Raw genomic sequence first — 17,701 nt, 5'->3', positions numbered from 1 at the left:
CCCGCCCCCTCCCCCGACCCGCCCTTGTCCCATGCGTTCGTTGCAAAGCGATCGTCGATAGCTGATAGATCGGATCCGGAGAGTCCTCGCTCCCTCCTGGCCGAGGCGAGAGCAGGTGCGAGACGAAACGTCGTGGCGTGATATATCATCGCCGGGCACAATGGCTTGCTGCGAATTCTTTAAGGTGAGTCCGTATTTCTTCATTTATGATAGATGAGGATTACGTTTCGGACGGGGTGGAAAGAGGACCCGTGGCGTCCTCGAATATCGATTGTATCGCGGGGCCGCGGAGAAACACAGTCGCCCTCGCGACGTTGAGGGCGCAGCTCCCATTTTCGAAAACTCATCGCCGTTCTCGCGCGTCCTCGTTGAAAAAAGAAAAGGGAGTGAAAAAAATATCTCGGGAACATTACGCGAAGGGAGGATCGAGTCGCGAGAAGTGGACCGGAGTGGCCCCAATAATTTTTAAATATGAAATCCCCTTTTAAATATGAAGCCCCGTCTCTAAAGTAGACCTTACAAATTACGGACTTCAGTCACTGCGCACCGTGAACTCTTTGCATACGTTACACGATGATCTATTACTCCACATTTATCCTCGCTATTAATTGTTGATACGTTATCAATTGATACGTTGATTTTCACCGATTACGCTAATGCACAACTCAAATTTGAGTCATTCAAGATATAGGAAATAAAGATGCAATTCGCGCGATATATATATTCGTTATTGACTGGTTTCGTTGGCTCTCTATCGGCTACATATTCAATTTATTGTATGCAGATGATTACATTTTATACCTAAATTCACCGTTCGTTTATATAGTTTCGAATTAGACCTGTTCTCTTTAGTCGCACTGGCACTTTGCTCCTTTTACCTTCAGTGCTAAGTTAGCCTGGTAGAAATTTAATGCAGTTTTCGATCAATTGCTGCGCAAAAGATGTGCCAGATCTGAAGCCATTTATTCGATGAAAACAAAACAGAAAATGGACAAAAAACTATTCAATTGATTAGTCTACCGCTTATAAAAGTTCACAAGTCTGCCGCTTATAAAATGGACAAGTTTGCTCTAGTGATATTTCATTTTTTATACCTTCTGAAAAATTTTAATGCTAATCATGGCGCAGAAAATCTTCGGTGAGTAATATATATTTTCATATTTTTAGGCTTTTACGTGACGTTTTTCATAAATATCTAAAGAAATACGTCCTTTTATCTTGTAGTTGTATTATTTCATAGTTCTGAGTTTGAGCTAATATGACAGTTTTTACTTATATCATTACTATTAGAATAGTCTAATGTATTCTCATCGCAATGAAGTTCTATATTATTAACATATATTCCATTTGTCTTTTACTCAATTTCATTTCTAACTTTAGTTGTCATCTCTGTTACAGGAATAATTAATATTGTCAAATGTCTTATTTCCTCCAATTTCTTTTCTACGCGTTTACTCATTGTTCACTCGGTCTTCCCCTCTATCTGACTCCTCGTACTTAACTTCAAATCATTTTATATTTACGCATCACGTTAATCAAACATTCGCACACTTACATGTCATCTAACCGGTTTCTGCGCAATCTTACAATAAATGAAAATACATTACAATACTAGACAATGACTAGTTAGCTGCCTAAGCAAACTGCATACGTTTCTACCAGGATGTATACTTGCTTCATTGTAATGTCAAGGAGCGCAACCTGGCTCAGCTGAAAAAGAAACGAGCAGTGCTGTTGTTAACCATCGCGACCGATTTGACTCACTGCGGTTCGCACAGGTGGATCTTTCCCGTTGGAACAGCCTCCGCCGTCGTCGACGTCGTGTCGTATCGATCCAGCGGCTCTACCGCGTTCGATATCGCGCGATCGATGCGGCCTTGGGGCGGAAAAAGGAGGCGGAAAAACCGTAAATCGGGATTAATCGCCGCGATGCGAATTCCTCGAGGCAACGGCGGTCTACCGCCGGCCCGTAATTCGCCCAAAGGCAACGCCATTCACAATTCCCGTCTCTGCGTCACCGCACAGTCAGTTAAGCGGCCGTCCAAACGCGACGCGCGAGTTTAGTTCGCCGCGCCCCAGCGGCGCTACATCCCGCGGGCGCAGCAACTTCCGCTCCGCCGGGAACGCACCTGAAGAGAGTCAAACACTATTATTTCAGTTATCCTTACCGCGTCCCGCGACGTCTCATATTGTTAGTGACGCGGACGAGGAAAGTTCGCGAGCGAGTTGCCGGCATTTTGCATGCGCCGTCGCGGGCTTAACTCTCGTGCGCGAATTATTTCTCTGCGCCCTTCGTGGCTACCTTTCCTTTTCCGCACGAAAACGAAAGGTTGTTAATTGTTAATAAATTATTAATTTACATGCTGATAGTTTCAATTTCACTGGTTGTTTCGATGCTCAAATTTGATTTACTAAAGATGCACTAAAGATCACTTGATTTATAATATATTGTATAATTACATTTCATGCACGCAATCAGTGAGATGCGGCAATATTATAGGTCGTTAATGATCATCGTGGGACTCAGCGTGTTAATCCTAGACTGTCAATATTACACTGAGGAAAAAAATACTTAGAAAGAGTGCGGTCAACAGTAACCTAGATGGTCAAAAAATTTTGAAACATTTTGGACTTAAATTAAATGGTGCGTAGATTACAAATATATAAGTGCAAAAATGGTCGAACATTAGATTCTACAGATGTGGACTATTGAAAACTCCACTTCCACAAGATGGCGCCATACTTTCGCAAGAGGAAAATTCCTTTCAGATTAAATCGATCTGTATTACATATTTGCAAGTGATATATATATATATATATATATATATATATATATATGTGTGTGTGTGTACTTGCATATTTATAATCTATACAATATTAACTTTATTTTAAATCCAAAATGGCTTCAAAACATTTTGGCCATAAACCTAGCCCAGTGACCTATAGATACCTGGTCACACTTTTTATTTGTAATATATAAAGTTTATTTGCATAAAAACAAAATTTATTTCATAGAAATAAACTTTATTTAACTAGAATAAATGTTATATTGCCAATATGAAATCATATTGATTTCCTTGTTTCCTCACTTGTAATCTGCTTTAGTATTTACCAATTACAATTTTAAACTTTTTTTAATAAATCACAGGAAATGATTTTTTGAAGTGCAGGGCTAACATTGGCAATCTAGAATTAACTATTTTTTTTTATTTTCCCAATGACCTGCACGACACGATCGCGTTATGAATTTTTTCAATAAGAGAGATTCAACTTGGAATCCAATGTCAGAACTCGACACGTTGCTGTTGTTGCACAAATTGCACCTGTGAAGCCCGCGAGAGAATCACACCGATGACGTTTCACCACACTCGCGATACACACGACATTTTTTTTTCGTTGTATCGCGCGTGTTCGCATTGATTTCGCGTCTTTAGCGTGAAACAAAACGCTCGACACCCTCTCTCGTGTCTCCGTAACGATCACGAGAATCGCGAAATATGCGTTCTCGCGGAGATATGAGTTTGGTGTTTTCGGGAACCGAGTCCTGGTAGAAAGCCGCATTGCGATTTCCCGATAATCGCGAACAAGCGTCACCCAGGAACCTCGTCATCGGCACTGTGTAGTTAACCGTCCCGTTGGACACGCGTCTAACGGGACGGAAGGTGGAAAAACAAAGAAAAGCACAAATGAAAAGGGAAACGAAAAGTGAATCCCAGCATCACAGCTTTGCGTGTCTGTCCTTGGACGCAGCTTGAACGATGGCCGATTCACGCGGCTTCAAGCCAATAAACCAGTTGTGGCAGAGCGCGACAGTGTCGACGGATCAGGATTCGGAGCGCCTCTACGAGGAGATCCCGGGCCTCTCGGGGTCCCAGGATACGGAGCCGACTGGTGCCGTCGTTGGAGAGGCGCTGGGGGAGGAAGAGGAGGAGGAGGAGGAGGAAGAGGAGGAGGAGGAGGAGAAGGAGAACGCCGGTGCCAGAGGAAGACTCGACTTCGGGGCTCAGGTCGGAGGTAACGGCTCGGCTTGGTGGCGCAGCGGCAGGCCAGCTAGGGAGGAAGTCGCCGGCGGCGGTACCACTCGCAGCAGCAGGAGCGCCGGCAGGAGCCGACGGGCGAACGGCGCGGAATCGCGCGGCGGACCGGCCGATCGGCCATCGGGTGCGCGTCAGACCGTCATCAGCAGGGTGGAGGAGGAGCAGTATGCCGTGCGCAGGAGCCACGTGGAGCCCGGTACAGGCGCCGTACTGCCGGCTTCTGCTGCCGGCCTCAAGCTGACCAGGGGGCGAGCGAGCAGCAGCAGCAACACCGTCGCCCGGTACTTGCACTCGGGCAGCACCAACGCCGCGCATTACCGTCACCATCACCACGGGCACGGCCAGTACCCTCCCGTCGTCAGGACGACCAGTAGGCAGCACCGCCATCATCACCCCGGCCGCGGCTCGTTCAGTAATGAGACGCAGGAAGAGGTACAGGAGGACGATGAAGCCACTCTACGGGAGTTGCTCGTAAGGTACGTTTGTTCTCTAGGTGTGTGCGCGCGCGCGCGCGCGCGCAGATGATGAAGACGATGACGACGATGAGACACTACGAGTTACGACCACGACTGCGACCACTACGATTAGTCTTCCACACACTCTCTTTTGCTCACATCGATGTACACCTCCATCGCGGACAAATTGTCGGTTATCGCGTTATCGAGACAACTGCAGGAACCCTGTCTTATTACACTGTGCCGAAGAGGCAGAATTGTCGTGCGAGTTTTGTTGATCTCTCGATGGGACTGTCGCTTGATACGAACTCGTCTGGACAAACGCCCGAGAATCCCTGCGCTGACAGAAAAATATCTGAACGATAAAAAATATTTATACAGTGTAGGTACCAATATTGTACTAATATATGTATAGGATCTGACAAGTCTCATATTTCGACAGCCTTCTTGCACTAAGATAATTTTGTTCAACAGGAAAAATATACATATTTCGACAGTATTCTTGCATTAAGATAATTTTGTTCAACAGGAAAAATATACATTTTTTAAATATTTCTTTAGCTTTTTATGAAAGCAACTTGGTTCAATTTAAATGAAGGAATATAGATTTAAGTAAACATGCATTTAACATCTGAATAAATCTTTGTTATTTTGCAGATATTTTTTCTCTCATAGCGCAGAATGATCACGGATATCATTTCTTTGCGCGATCGTGCACAGAAAAAAATTTTCTACTGCACTAAAAAATAATTATACTCTGAAAAAATATCCACGTTATTGTCATCATTGACTTAATTTGTATCATTAATCGGGACTCATGTGGCGGACGGTTGCTGAGCCTCACCAGATTCACAGCATCCTCGGGCCCGGACGCAATCGTTATCGAAAGACCAACGAGGCTCACATGATAGTCCGATGTCGATACACAAATTACGTTATCCGCGAGGACGATTGGCGTCGCCACCGATGTCTTTAAGAATTATCTGGATTGTCGGACGTAACAGCGCCGATAGAAGTTTGCGAGGGACCTACATCGCGGACCTCGTCCACTCTTGTCGACGCCTCCTGACTGTTGCAAACTGTTGTTCGCGACTTGCCGAAAATCTGCGCGCTCACGACGACCCGCTTAGTAGGGCTACCTTTATTTATCCCTTTTTTTTTACGTAGAGGATACAATTGCTTTCTTCGTGTTGGACGCGTCTCGAGCCATCGCGGTTCTCGCGTCGAACGACTTATGAGCCGGGGGCTCACGTGTGTTCGAAACATTCCCATCACTCGCACTGTTCGCACGCGTCCGCGTCGAGCACCTCCACGGGTGATTCGCGAGGTAACGCGCAAGATGAAGTCAACCAATTTCGCGACCGGGCCGACCGGAGACCGTGGAGGGCATAACTCGGCGGACATTGCGGGCGGATGTTCACGAATTTGTACTTGAAATATTATTATTCTAACATAGTCTAGCCTTAGAATTCTGTATTGACTTTCACATCGTAGTGTGACCTCTTTTTAGGATCTTATATAGAAACCATACTTTACTCTTTCCATGACGAGTGAAGCGTAGACAGTTTTTTAGTACCTATCTCTAAATCTCATGGGTGGCATGATAGGAGTCGCCATTATTCGAACGTCAACCCGTTATTATTCGAACCCGAATCATTGCCTCTCGTTGCTTCCGAGTTTTCCAACGTGTGTTCACACTGAGAGAAAAAATATCTAAAATAATAAATAGTATTTATTCGATGAATACTAATGACACGTACCTGTTTTTATATTTATATACATATTTTAACATTGAAAAACAAATATTTTCAAATAGAAAAATATATATTTTCCTAAAACCGTTGTTTTTCACGGAGGCAATCGTTTGTTCTACTTAAGCCAAGGGATTTCAATTCAATCTGTTATTGTGACATTACTAGAATCTTTTATCTTTTAGATATTTTTTCTCTCGGTGTGCGGTGTTCTTAAATAGCGGCTAAAGTGAATCGCCCGAGTTACACGAACAGAGAGAAAGTCGTAATAACGCTTGATGAGAGCGTCGCGAATGATTCTGCGCGAGTGCAGCTCTAAGATAGGGTAGAACGAGTCGCACGAGCGACTACTTGTCATTCTTGCTACATCTCGAGAACCCTCCGTCGTCGCGAAATTCGGTTATTCCGACACTCATGCTCGCCCGCCGGTTCGTGTAATGGAGGCTCCACCAGTGCTAACATTAACAGTCACGAGAGACTCGGTCCTTTGAATCTCACGAGTGACTTAGCTTAGTATCTCCGGTAGAACAGCGTGTATGAGCTCTCGAGACTTGCATACCAATCAAGAGGACACTCCTCGCTCTCTTTTATCCGCTGTTAAAATGCCCTCCCTCCCTCCCTCTCCCCTCACGAATCGATAACACTTACTTATCGATCATGAGCTTCGCTGACTGACGAAAACGACCTCACGACGTACTATTCCATAAACATTGTTCTCTCGAGAACCTAACTGTGTTGCAAATGCGTCCAGGTAATTCCGGCCTAAGTGGCGGTGCCTTTAGTTACGACAATTACGTGAAGGCAAAAGAAACGAGGAGAAGACGAAACAACAACAATGAAACAAAGAACATGAAAAGAGAAAAATCAAGAGAACAGAGTAGAGTAGGAAGTCAAGAAGGAAAAAGAAAAAAAGAAGACACACACACTTACACACATACACGAAGGAAAAGAAAGAAAGAAACGGACGTTTTTCCCGCTTATCATTTTATATTATAGACTCTCTATGTATCCGAGAATGTGCAATGCAAGGCTTTGTGCCATGCCATTCATCATTTATACATAAATCACACTCGCTCTAATACCTATTCTTGTACATACTACACACTCTCGGTCTCATAACAGTCGATAATCAGACACTACCGATACGTTGTTATGGTTACTTACTTGAATTTTTTGGCTGCGGCGCTCGCAGGCTTACCACTGATTGCTCATTCCATTCGAAGTCATGTCCCTCTCGAAGTCAGGTGCACAAATAAGCCGCGCAATAGCACCCGTAGCTACATAGAGTCCGGTGACGAGGAGTAAAGACGAGAAACCGACGATAATGATATCCGGTTTGTGTGGTACACACGGGATACGGGGGGCTTAGTTGTCAATGGACCGATTCGCGATGAGATATGAATTATTAGGCAAGAATTATTATTGTAATCGGTAAGAGAGTTTTGAAAGTCACGGTCGTGAAAGATAAAAAATCACGATTTACCCTGAAATTCACGGGAACAAAAGTAATTCATCGCTGCTCGCGGTAGATTTCCCTCTCTGTCTCTTTCTTCCTCTCTCTCTTTCTCTCTCTCTCTCTCTCAAATTCAAAGTTTCCCTAATTATCTTCCATAATAGGGGTTTCAGACTTGTCAGAGTACTTCAGATATATCGCTCACTTTTATGTGTGTAAACACAAATAGATAATCACGAACACGATTTTCCCGTCGAGTGGCGAGGGCCGCGCGTGTCGTAGATCCACGTAAGACGACGCACTATTGTTACTACTACTACTCTAACTACATTTACTTGTTGCTCGATGTGCCATCGCTGTGACTTATTTGTGTGCGTGTCTGATTCTTTATCACTCATGAGGTCATGCTGATTTTTGTAAATTATTTTGCCGACTGTTCGTTCCGCATAAAGTGATGGGCCATTCAAATTGCAAGCTCGCTTGTGGACGCGGGCGGCTAGGCAGGGGTGAGTAAGCTGGCGGTGCGTCGCATGGTGATGTGTGAAAAGTCTCTTCACACGTGACGGCTCCGTCTCTTTTTAGAAGAATTGGACGTTACGGTTACTAATGCGAGCGAATATATCATTATGACATGATTTTGACTGAACCACGACTGTGTTTCCAAACTAGGTAAAGTTTTACAGAGTGAGTGAGATAAGAGAGGCAGGGGCGGGCGTCGTCGGGCCTTATACCCCCTCCCGCCACACGTTACCCCTCCACCTTTGGTTGTGGACCCACTTGACAACAAGCAGTTCAGAGTCAATTGATTGGATTTGGTGGATAATCCAACGTACGTACATATGTCGTGAACAAAGCAAAGAACAAATAGATCAGTGAGAATAAGACGAAATACTGAATCAAGAGGAGTGAGTGGGGAGGCATAGAGGCTACTGTAGTTTCGGAACACAGCCATGGTCTCCCTACCTCCCAGGTACATGACAACATCATCACTGCTCTCTCTCTCTGTTTCATTCATTTTTTTTTCTTCTCTCTTTTTCTCTGTCACCTCTCTCTCGCTCTCTCTATCTCTCTCCCGGGTTTCTATTCTATGTACACATATCAAAAATAGTTTTGTACTACTTTTGAGTTACGCTTCTTCCGAAGCACGATTAATTACGCTCGACTGGCCCGGTATTATTATACGAACGAACTTCAGTATCTATTTTGGATGCAAAATTAGATCTCTAGTTGCACTCATCCCGAATGCGTGCCCACGATACAGACTCTTGAATGCTTTAGATCCTTGATTCTTTTTTTCCTTCCACCTTTCCTCTCTCTTTCTCCTGTTTTCCCTCCTCTCCTTCTCTCCTCTTTCCTTCTCTCTTTCTCTTTCTTTCTCCGATCCGTCGTTCTCCATTCACCTAGATAGGCAAGTGGTGCAATCCTTTATTTGATAAGTGTACATACGTCCATCTCTCTCTATATGTCTATTTCTGCCCGTGAACCCTCTATCTTCTTCCTGTCTCTTACTTTATGCCTCATCTCTCCGCGTCTTCGAATCATGTGCTCATTCATTTCTGCTATTCACCTGTCGCTCATCACACATTTCTAGAAAAAAACCTCTGTCTTTCTCTCTTTCTTTTTTTTTATTACATTCTCATCTTAAGTCACCCTTTTTCTGCTTGGCTGTGCACATCGATCGATGAGTTTGCTAATTCACCGTCGTTTCGAAAGTTTCATGGTCCTTCGTCACATGTCTTTTATACATGTATCGAGTGCGTGCGTGTGATCAACCATTATTCACTCATTTGCACATTCCCGCATCGTGGTCATAGAATGATCGTACACTGAGAGAGGAAAAAAATAAGATCCAAGAGGCGATATAGTTAGGTTCGCGAGACTTCACGGACGTAGCATTATCATTTTCTGACATTGTTCCTGACATTGTTTCAGCAAGAGAATACATTTGTGAGAAGATAAAAGAAAACAAGGCACTTTTATATATAATATATATATACACACACGCGAATTCACAAACTTCCATCTAATGTGTGTGCACAGCTACGAAGAATATATTTATATATTCATATGTACTCTATATATATTATTATATATACCACTAGTAGTGTCTGTCACCCTCACACTCACCACACACATTTAGACGTGCTTTTAGTGGCGTTTGTATTTTGTCTGCTGTTGTTTTTCCCTGCAACTTGTGACATATTATATATATATACTTACTACATAAATATATACTATATAAATAATAGAGAGAGAGCCAACTGTACATATATATATCTATATCTGTTCACACGTGCTATATTCGCGTATATATGTATATATACAAAAAAAAAAAATATATATATACACATATACACATCCAACGTTCCCATGGCTGCCGAGCTAACGCTGGTATTTTCGAGCTCTCGCGGAAAAGGTGTCCCATTGCACCTGTTGAATCGTTTTTTCCTCAACACTGCACAGCTCTACATACGCCTTCGCATACGTCTCGTGTACGTTCGCGACGGCAACATTCGCGAAAATAGAATATGTGGCATAAGTGTATAAAGCGAGAACGCGTCGCGACTAATAAACGCTCTCGCACGGCTCGGCAGTTAAGTGCGGAGGTAGTTGGACTCTTAGGGACTTAGGCATAGCTAGCCTTGATTTGTCTAGTGCCAATATGCTCGACTATGTCGATCCGCTCTACCGTACGAATCAGCGAGATTCACGTAGGGATTGTGTGTGTGTGGGGACAGTCTGCAGAAACAGGTCAGCGTTATGAGTTCGAACTTGAATGCCAAGCTGGACGAGCTGCAGCAGCGGGGTGACCGCCAGCTGGAGACTACCGTCGCTCTCTGCGAGATCCGCACGCAGCTGCAGGAGCTCACGAAGAGCGTAGAGTCTTGTCAGAGCGAGGTCAGCGAGGTGAAGCGGGACATGGTCGCGATCAAGGTACACTATTCGGCGCGTACGCGCTCTTCGACCTAAGCCGACTTTGCTCGTCGTCTTTGAAATGTCCTGATGAGCCCACACTGAGAAGGAAATGCTTGAAAACGTATTAGTTAAAAGCTTATCTCTCTTTTTTTATGAGACAAAATTTATTTGTGTGGTAAAGTTTATATCTCACAAATAAATTTTCAAGTATTTCATTTCTCTGTGTGTGCATAACTATTCTTTTAATAAAAAAAAAAATCTATTCTTTCTTCGATAATAAAAGCGTTAAAAACTTCATGATTAACAATATGACATCTCTGCTTAAAAAATCCAATAAGAGAGGACTGATGAAAACATATATATAAATTCCATTATGAAATATTATATGATACTGACTATATGATCTGAATTTATTATTTCTATAAAAAACTTCAATCTTTCACATTTTAGCTCATATAAAAAAAATTATCAGTTTATTTTGTTTCATATCGTAACTTAACTTTAACGATTAAATGTTATAGTAAACAATGAAATGTTTATCTGAGTACACGTGCCTTGTATATATTCTTATTATCTTTTATCAAAAACACGATTTAGTTATATAGACTTTTTTTTGTGTAATTCTATCGAATCTTTTAAGCGGGATCTTCGCGACGGTCAGTGTAGTTCTTTTTACTGACGTAAGAATCGCGTACTGGTATATATGCAAATATCTAAGATGTGTTTTTTGCGCGCAGCACGAACTAGATACGGTACAACAGGTTAAGGAAGAGATAGAAGAATTGCGGGAGTATGTGGATCGACTGGAGGAGCATTCCCATCGGCGGAAACTTAGGCTCTTGGAGCAGGTGACTTCCGACTTTGAGTAGCGACGTCGTTTGTCTCATTGATCTTCTTATGTTTTAAGTTTGAGAATGCGAGTTTTGAGTTGCCACGTCATGAATACTCGGTCACGTCGTTGTGACGTCGTTGTGCACTTTTCTTATTTTCTTATTAATGTATGATTTTTACGTTCTGAAGTATGTGTACGTGTGTGCGCGCGCGTGTGTCAACGATGCAATTAATAAAAGTTTGCGAAACAATTCTATGTTCATGTATTTTTATTTTATTTCACGGTAATCCTGTTATTTTACGACATACTCGTCTTCCTCTCCTCCCCCTCTCATTTCCCTTCCTTCTATTATTCTGCACATTTTTCTTTCTCGAGCATATATATTTTTGCTGCACTGAGTGTTAGGTGTGTTGGAAAAAATTGTATTTTACGTAATTTCACTTCTCAACGTGAAATTGTAAACGACAAATTCGGATGCTTGCAGGGACTGACGCTTTTCCTGTCATACGCGATACTGGCTGCCGTTTTGGGAATGTTGCAGTTCGGATACAACACTGGAGTGATTAACGCGCCTGAAGTGGTACGCCCTTTAACATTGGCACGACGTGCCACACATATGTGTGCCTCGAATAATTGCCGCGAATATATATTTATGTACATGTCCAATATCTCTCGCTGTGTATGATTCATCGTGCTCGAATTTTCTTGCAGAATATAGAGAACTTTATGAAAGATGTGTACAAGGATAGGTACGGGGAAGACATTTCGGATGATTCTGTTAAGACATTATACTCCTTGGCCGTGAGCATATTTGCGATCGGTGGTATGCTGGGTGGCTTCAGCGGAGGGATGATTGCTAACAGATTTGGCAGGTTGGTGTGCCAACCGACTCTTTGAGTCGTCCTTCTCGATTTTAACGAAGAGCTCTAGCGCTTTCCAAATTACAATGTCCGTACACTTTCCCCGTTTTGCAAAAATTCTTCTCGCACCTTTTTCAACGAAGCAACGCTATGAATACATACATGTATTCAAGTGCGTATATTTTTAGACTCTTCTTTTTTCAGAAAGCCATATCTCTATGTACAGCATTTCAGAAGCTTTTTATTAATATTACCAATACAACCCATTTATATTTGTCTATAAAATTCTTGAAAGTATCTTGAAAGTGTTATTAACACGTTGATTGCCATGAAGTTTTCGGAAAAGCTTATCATGATGCCAATTTTTTTTTTTACGTAATTAATTTCATACGTGAAGAAAATATGTTTGATACTATTACTTTTTGAAAATAAAGAAGTCGGTAAATATATTATTACAGCTACAGAGAGAATTTTGTAGTAAAAATTAGAAACATAATCAATTTCGCTAGATACATGTCAAATTTTTTAACAGTACGTTTTTAGAGTTCCTGAAGAAGATAAATGGCATATATGAAATAAATTACCGCAGAATATCGATCTATTCTTCGATTACATAATTCTGTAATAATTCCTGCTATGAAATTTTCTCCGTGCAGTAGTTAATGTGTTAATATATTCAATAATGAGATAAAATATTGAATGACATCGCATCCCCTCCGTAATTTGGAAATCTCTGGAGAACGATAATCGGCCGAGTCGTGCAAAGCACGAGTACGCGGGAATTAACTGTGATCTTCTGTTCCGAATGACAGAAAGGGAGGCTTACTGCTAAACAACGTGCTGGGCATTTTGGGGGCGTGCCTGATGGGTTTCACGAAGTTCGCTAAGTCATACGAGATGCTGTTCTTCGGACGCTTTATCATCGGTGTCAATTGTGGCTTAAACACCTCGTTGGTTCCCATGTACATATCGGAAATAGCGCCATTGAACCTGAGAGGCGGCCTAGGCACGGTGAACCAGCTCGCTGTTACGGTGGGCCTCCTAGTCTCCCAGGTGCTGGGCATCGAGCAGATTCTTGGAACAAACGAGGGCTGGCCCATTCTCTTAGGACTAGCTATCTGTCCTGCCATTCTACAGTTACTACTGCTTCCAGTTTGCCCGGAATCTCCAAGGTAAGGACGACTTGCATTATCGCGCGACCGAAAAGAACGCGTTTCTGAGATTTTTGCCCGAGTGGACTCGATCCTCAGAGGAGTCCTCTCGAAGGATTCAGCGTGAGAACGAGCTCCATCTTCAGATCGAGCAGGATTCAAAGATTGACGGCGGGAAATTGTTGCGATTTCAGATATTTGCTCATTACTAAACAGTGGGAGGAAGAGGCTCGGAAAGCTTTGAGAAGGTTGAGAGCTAGTAACCAAGTAGAAGAAGACATTGAGGAGATGAGAGCGGAGGAACGAGCTCAACAAGCTGAGTCTACCATCTCAATGACAGAGCTTATATGCAGCCCAACTCTGAGAGCACCTCTCGTGATTGGTGTGGTTATGCAACTTTCGCAGCAGCTTTCGGGTATCAATGCCGTGAGTAACCGTTTAATCGCGCACGACCTCGCGTTTTTCGACGTTCCTTTGTTACGTCGAAGATATTATTAACGTGCACGGAGAAAAACAGATTGACTGAACTAACATGACAATGACACAACTAACTAAACGCGCTTTGATAGAAGGAAACAGGATTTTTATTCTCTCGAGAGTCGAATTTAATCTATAAGAACCAGAAATTCTGTTTCCTTTGACTAAGATGCGTTTACATAATCGTCACGTTAAAAGAAGATTCTGGCTTAGATAGAAAAATACGCAATGTTTAGGAATCTTTTTCAAAAAAATGAATAAAAATATTAATAGGGCTTGAAATCTGTTTATCATTATTTTGAGAATAAAAAAAATATTTTAAAAAATTGAAATTCTGTCCAGCTTTTTTGTACTAAGTGCGGTGTCGCCTTTAATTGATGGATAACATTACAGTTTGTGTAATAATTTGAAATAAATGGGACAAGAAAATAAGAAAAACTGTATTAAATTTGTTGAAGGATGAACTTAAATCCTTTGAAAAATTTCCAAAATTGATATTTTCCTTGAAACACTAAATAAAATAGAAAGAAAGAGGAATACTTATAACTTCGAAGTATTTTCATTTTGTCAAATATTCGACTTTCTGTATATAACAAAACTGTTCCAGCAAATTTAATACAGTCTCACAATTTTATAGTCCCATTTGCTTTAGATTATTACGTGAGCTGTGATATTTCCCACCAATTAGAGATACGTCCCACTAGTTAGAGGCTCAGCACAAAAAACTTGGGCCAAAAAATTCCAATCTTTTTTTACATAAAAGAATAATTTCTTTATATTTAAAACAATGATAAGTAGTACAATTAAAACCCTATATTTGCTCGTTTCTGTGAAAAAAAGATTAATCGAACTTTTCTATTATTTTTCGGTCATTTTAACTAGAAACCATCATTAACTCAACCAATTCTTTTTCTCCGTGTGCGACAATTTGACGCACGCCTTTTAATAATACCGCGTTGTCGCGCTTTGTTTGCAGGTATTTTATTATTCTACGAATCTGTTCACTAGTTCTGGTTTAACGGACGAGAGTGCCAAGTTTGCAACCATTGGCATAGGTGCCATCATGGTTTGTATGACGCTAGTGTCCATCCCGCTCATGGATAGGACAGGAAGGCGTACATTGCACTTGTATGGTCTCGGTGGCATGTTTATCTTTTCAATATTCATCACAATTTCATTTCTCATAAAGGTGAGTTGGAATTCCGACGCGCCATTTTATCAGAATGTAAGCGACGCGCTCGTTACTTTTTCAATGATAAGCTGCCGATCCGTTTATGGAGTTTTCGGCCCGTCGGCATTATTTTAGGAACAGTCACGAATATTTAATATTATCGATTCGGGAAATTCGTCGCGCGGACGTCCATTGTCCGGCAATTTGTTCGAAATTGATGAACTCAGTAAGATAATTAATACACGTCACATATTCCACGTAATATTCCACATCAGTGGCGATAACGTAATAATTTATTTCGGGCGTCATCTGGAAAAGTACAGTTCGGAAGAGACCGATTTTGCGAACGATGCGCAGCGCGTGATACGTGTCGGCGAATTTATTTCTCCATATGTCTCTCCGTAATCTCGCTGAGAGAAAACTTCTTGCGCTTTTCACCCGGTGGAGTCGCATCACGAGGAACGTGAATCTGTACATAGCTACTTATCTGTGCTTTTGACACTCTTATGCACCTTGGCGAAAGGTGTACTTAACACTTTGTTCACAGCTGGAGTGCAGCACTGCACCGACAGTGAGAATCACAACTGATATCTCTTATAACGAATTCTGCATCACTCGATCGACTCATGTTAATTTCTTCCCGCCCCCCATTCATGTATTTTATAAGTACGTCCTCTACCTGCATGCCGTTCTTCTCATTTGCCTCGTAGAGATTTTACGTCGCAATACGTCACGACACTGTCGCATAAACTTTTCTGAAGGATGCTCGTAATATTTTTTAATGACCGTCGCAACATTGTGTTGTTTGATAAGTAGTTCGGTAATATAAGTTCGTAGAAATTTTTATGAAAAAACTGATATTTTTCTAATTAGATATAAATTAATCTTTTTGTTTTCCTCGAATATCTTCTACACACAGAAAAACATTATCTTATTGTTGCAAAACAGGGATTGATAAATTTTCTTTCTTTCTTCCAAGTAATATTTATGTTCAACAAACATGCAAAAAAATAACAGAAAAATATTCTATTGTTAAGAAAAAGAGAAAAGAAACGATTAATCAGTTTTCTTTTCTTCTTTTAAGTATGCAGATAATACAAAAGAATGTTTTCTTGATAACAATTTTAAAACATATTTAAATATTTTAGAAAAGCCCTTTATCATGTACTCAAAAGAAAAATTTATTCTTTTCTCAAGAATATTATAAAACTTTATCAAGGAAAAAGTTGATTCAACATGTACTTCATGTACTAAACAAACAAAGAATTTCTTTTTGACTTCAATATTCTCGATTGAAATAAACTTACCAGAGGATTCAGAATTTTTATTCAGTATATTTCAGGTAAATTTAATGCTTATAATGAACTTATAATGAATTTGCGAATATATATTTGCGAAATATTGGAAACAAGTAACGTTTATTTAAACACAATATGTATTCTTCTGTGCGTACTATTGCAAAGAGAAAAAAGGAAAAAATAAAATTATGTCTAATTATAAGAGTAGTGGCTTTGAATTTTTCGTAAAAATCCCTACGAACTTACGAACAACTCAATATTTTCAAGAGATACTCGTGGTAATTTGAACGACTGCTTTCAAGCGTCATCGCGCCGTAATCCCCGGCGGCGAGGACGATATCAGTGATCGATATAGGAGACATAAAGGAGAGGGAGAGGAGGGGGACGTAAGAATAAGGTGAGAACGCGGAAAAAGACGCAGAAGAAGACGCAAAACGAAGCGCAAAGATTCGAACGGTGTCGTACGTATTGCACATCGCACGCCGTTCTGTTTGTTTTACTCCGGCTTTACTGGTAGTACTGCTTTTTGTAACCCGCTTCCCTCCTCCCCTTCACCACTGACGACCTCTTTCGTGACTGTCTGGAGGAGACGTTTATACTTCCTGTTATTAATCAGCCTCTGTTCTATACTTGGCTCAAACCTGTCACTCCGTGTGTCGCATTACATCAATGACCGACAAATTTTTATCGATATGCACGCTCAAGTGCGCTCCAATAGTAAAACATACAGTTGTGCAATAAGTGATCTCGGATTTCTCAGATCAAATAAAACGATTGTACGCTTCTACGTCATTAGAATTTCGTAAAATAATGTATGTACCGTTTTCATCCACGATCTTCTGCCATCCTTAGCATACATATTTATTTCATGAAATTTTATATAAAAATAATAAGTTGCAAGGTGCTGTTTCTTATAATTTCGTGTTCTGAATGAAAATTCTCACTGAAAGAGTATTTTTCTTCTAATAAAAAGTGGGCTATTAATAGGAAATCTAGATATTATTCTAACTTTTCTCCTGTTAAATCAAGAGGAACATGTTTACTTGAAGCAGAATACCCTCTTTTTTACAAAGGGGTAGCCGCTCACACAGATCGAGGTGTCACTTTCGCAAGAATGCCTTCTTACTAGAAAAAATTTCTATTAAGAATAAGATTTGTACTGTAGATAAAAGACGAAATTCCCCTAACTTGAAGAATATTACGTCTAGAATATTTTCCTTTTTAGAAAAATCCTCTTGAAGCCATATATAAAAGTAAGATTTAAAGAATTCCGCTAAGATAATTTTATATCTTTTAAATA

General features: G+C 41.1%; 1 protein-coding gene across 15 annotated transcripts in view; it reads left to right on the top strand.

Annotated features, from left to right (window-relative positions):
- Positions 1-6: 6 nt before the first annotated feature.
- LOC116843711 (glucose transporter type 1) overlaps positions 7-17,701 on the top strand; it is a 46,559-nt gene continuing 28,864 nt past the window's right edge. For 12 of the 15 annotated variants that reach the window (XM_032814374.1, XM_032814367.1, XM_032814365.1 and 9 more), the window contains exons 1-9: positions 36-184; positions 3,751-4,513; positions 10,435-10,630; positions 11,350-11,460; positions 11,929-12,024; positions 12,156-12,316; positions 13,117-13,476; positions 13,650-13,881; positions 14,909-15,121. In XM_032814374.1, the coding sequence (XP_032670265.1) occupies positions 3,759-4,513; positions 10,435-10,630; positions 11,350-11,460; positions 11,929-12,024; positions 12,156-12,316; positions 13,117-13,476; positions 13,650-13,881; positions 14,909-15,121 (2,124 nt within the window). In that variant the 5' untranslated portion in view covers positions 36-184; positions 3,751-3,758. Of the gene's footprint in view, positions 185-3,750; positions 4,514-4,598; positions 8,667-10,434; positions 10,631-11,349; positions 11,461-11,928; positions 12,025-12,155; positions 12,317-13,116; positions 13,477-13,649; positions 13,882-14,908; positions 15,122-17,701 lie in introns of those variants that run through there. The other 3 variants (XM_032814378.1, XM_032814376.1, XM_032814379.1) reach the window with 3 other exon arrangements.

This window comes from Odontomachus brunneus, unplaced genomic scaffold (genome assembly GCF_010583005.1).
Source record: "Odontomachus brunneus isolate Ranch 3 - 2012 unplaced genomic scaffold, Obru_v1 Obru_scaffold_035, whole genome shotgun sequence".
Classification (NCBI taxonomy): domain Eukaryota; kingdom Metazoa; phylum Arthropoda; class Insecta; order Hymenoptera; family Formicidae; genus Odontomachus; species Odontomachus brunneus.
This window is presented reverse-complemented; position numbering and strand designations above follow the sequence as displayed.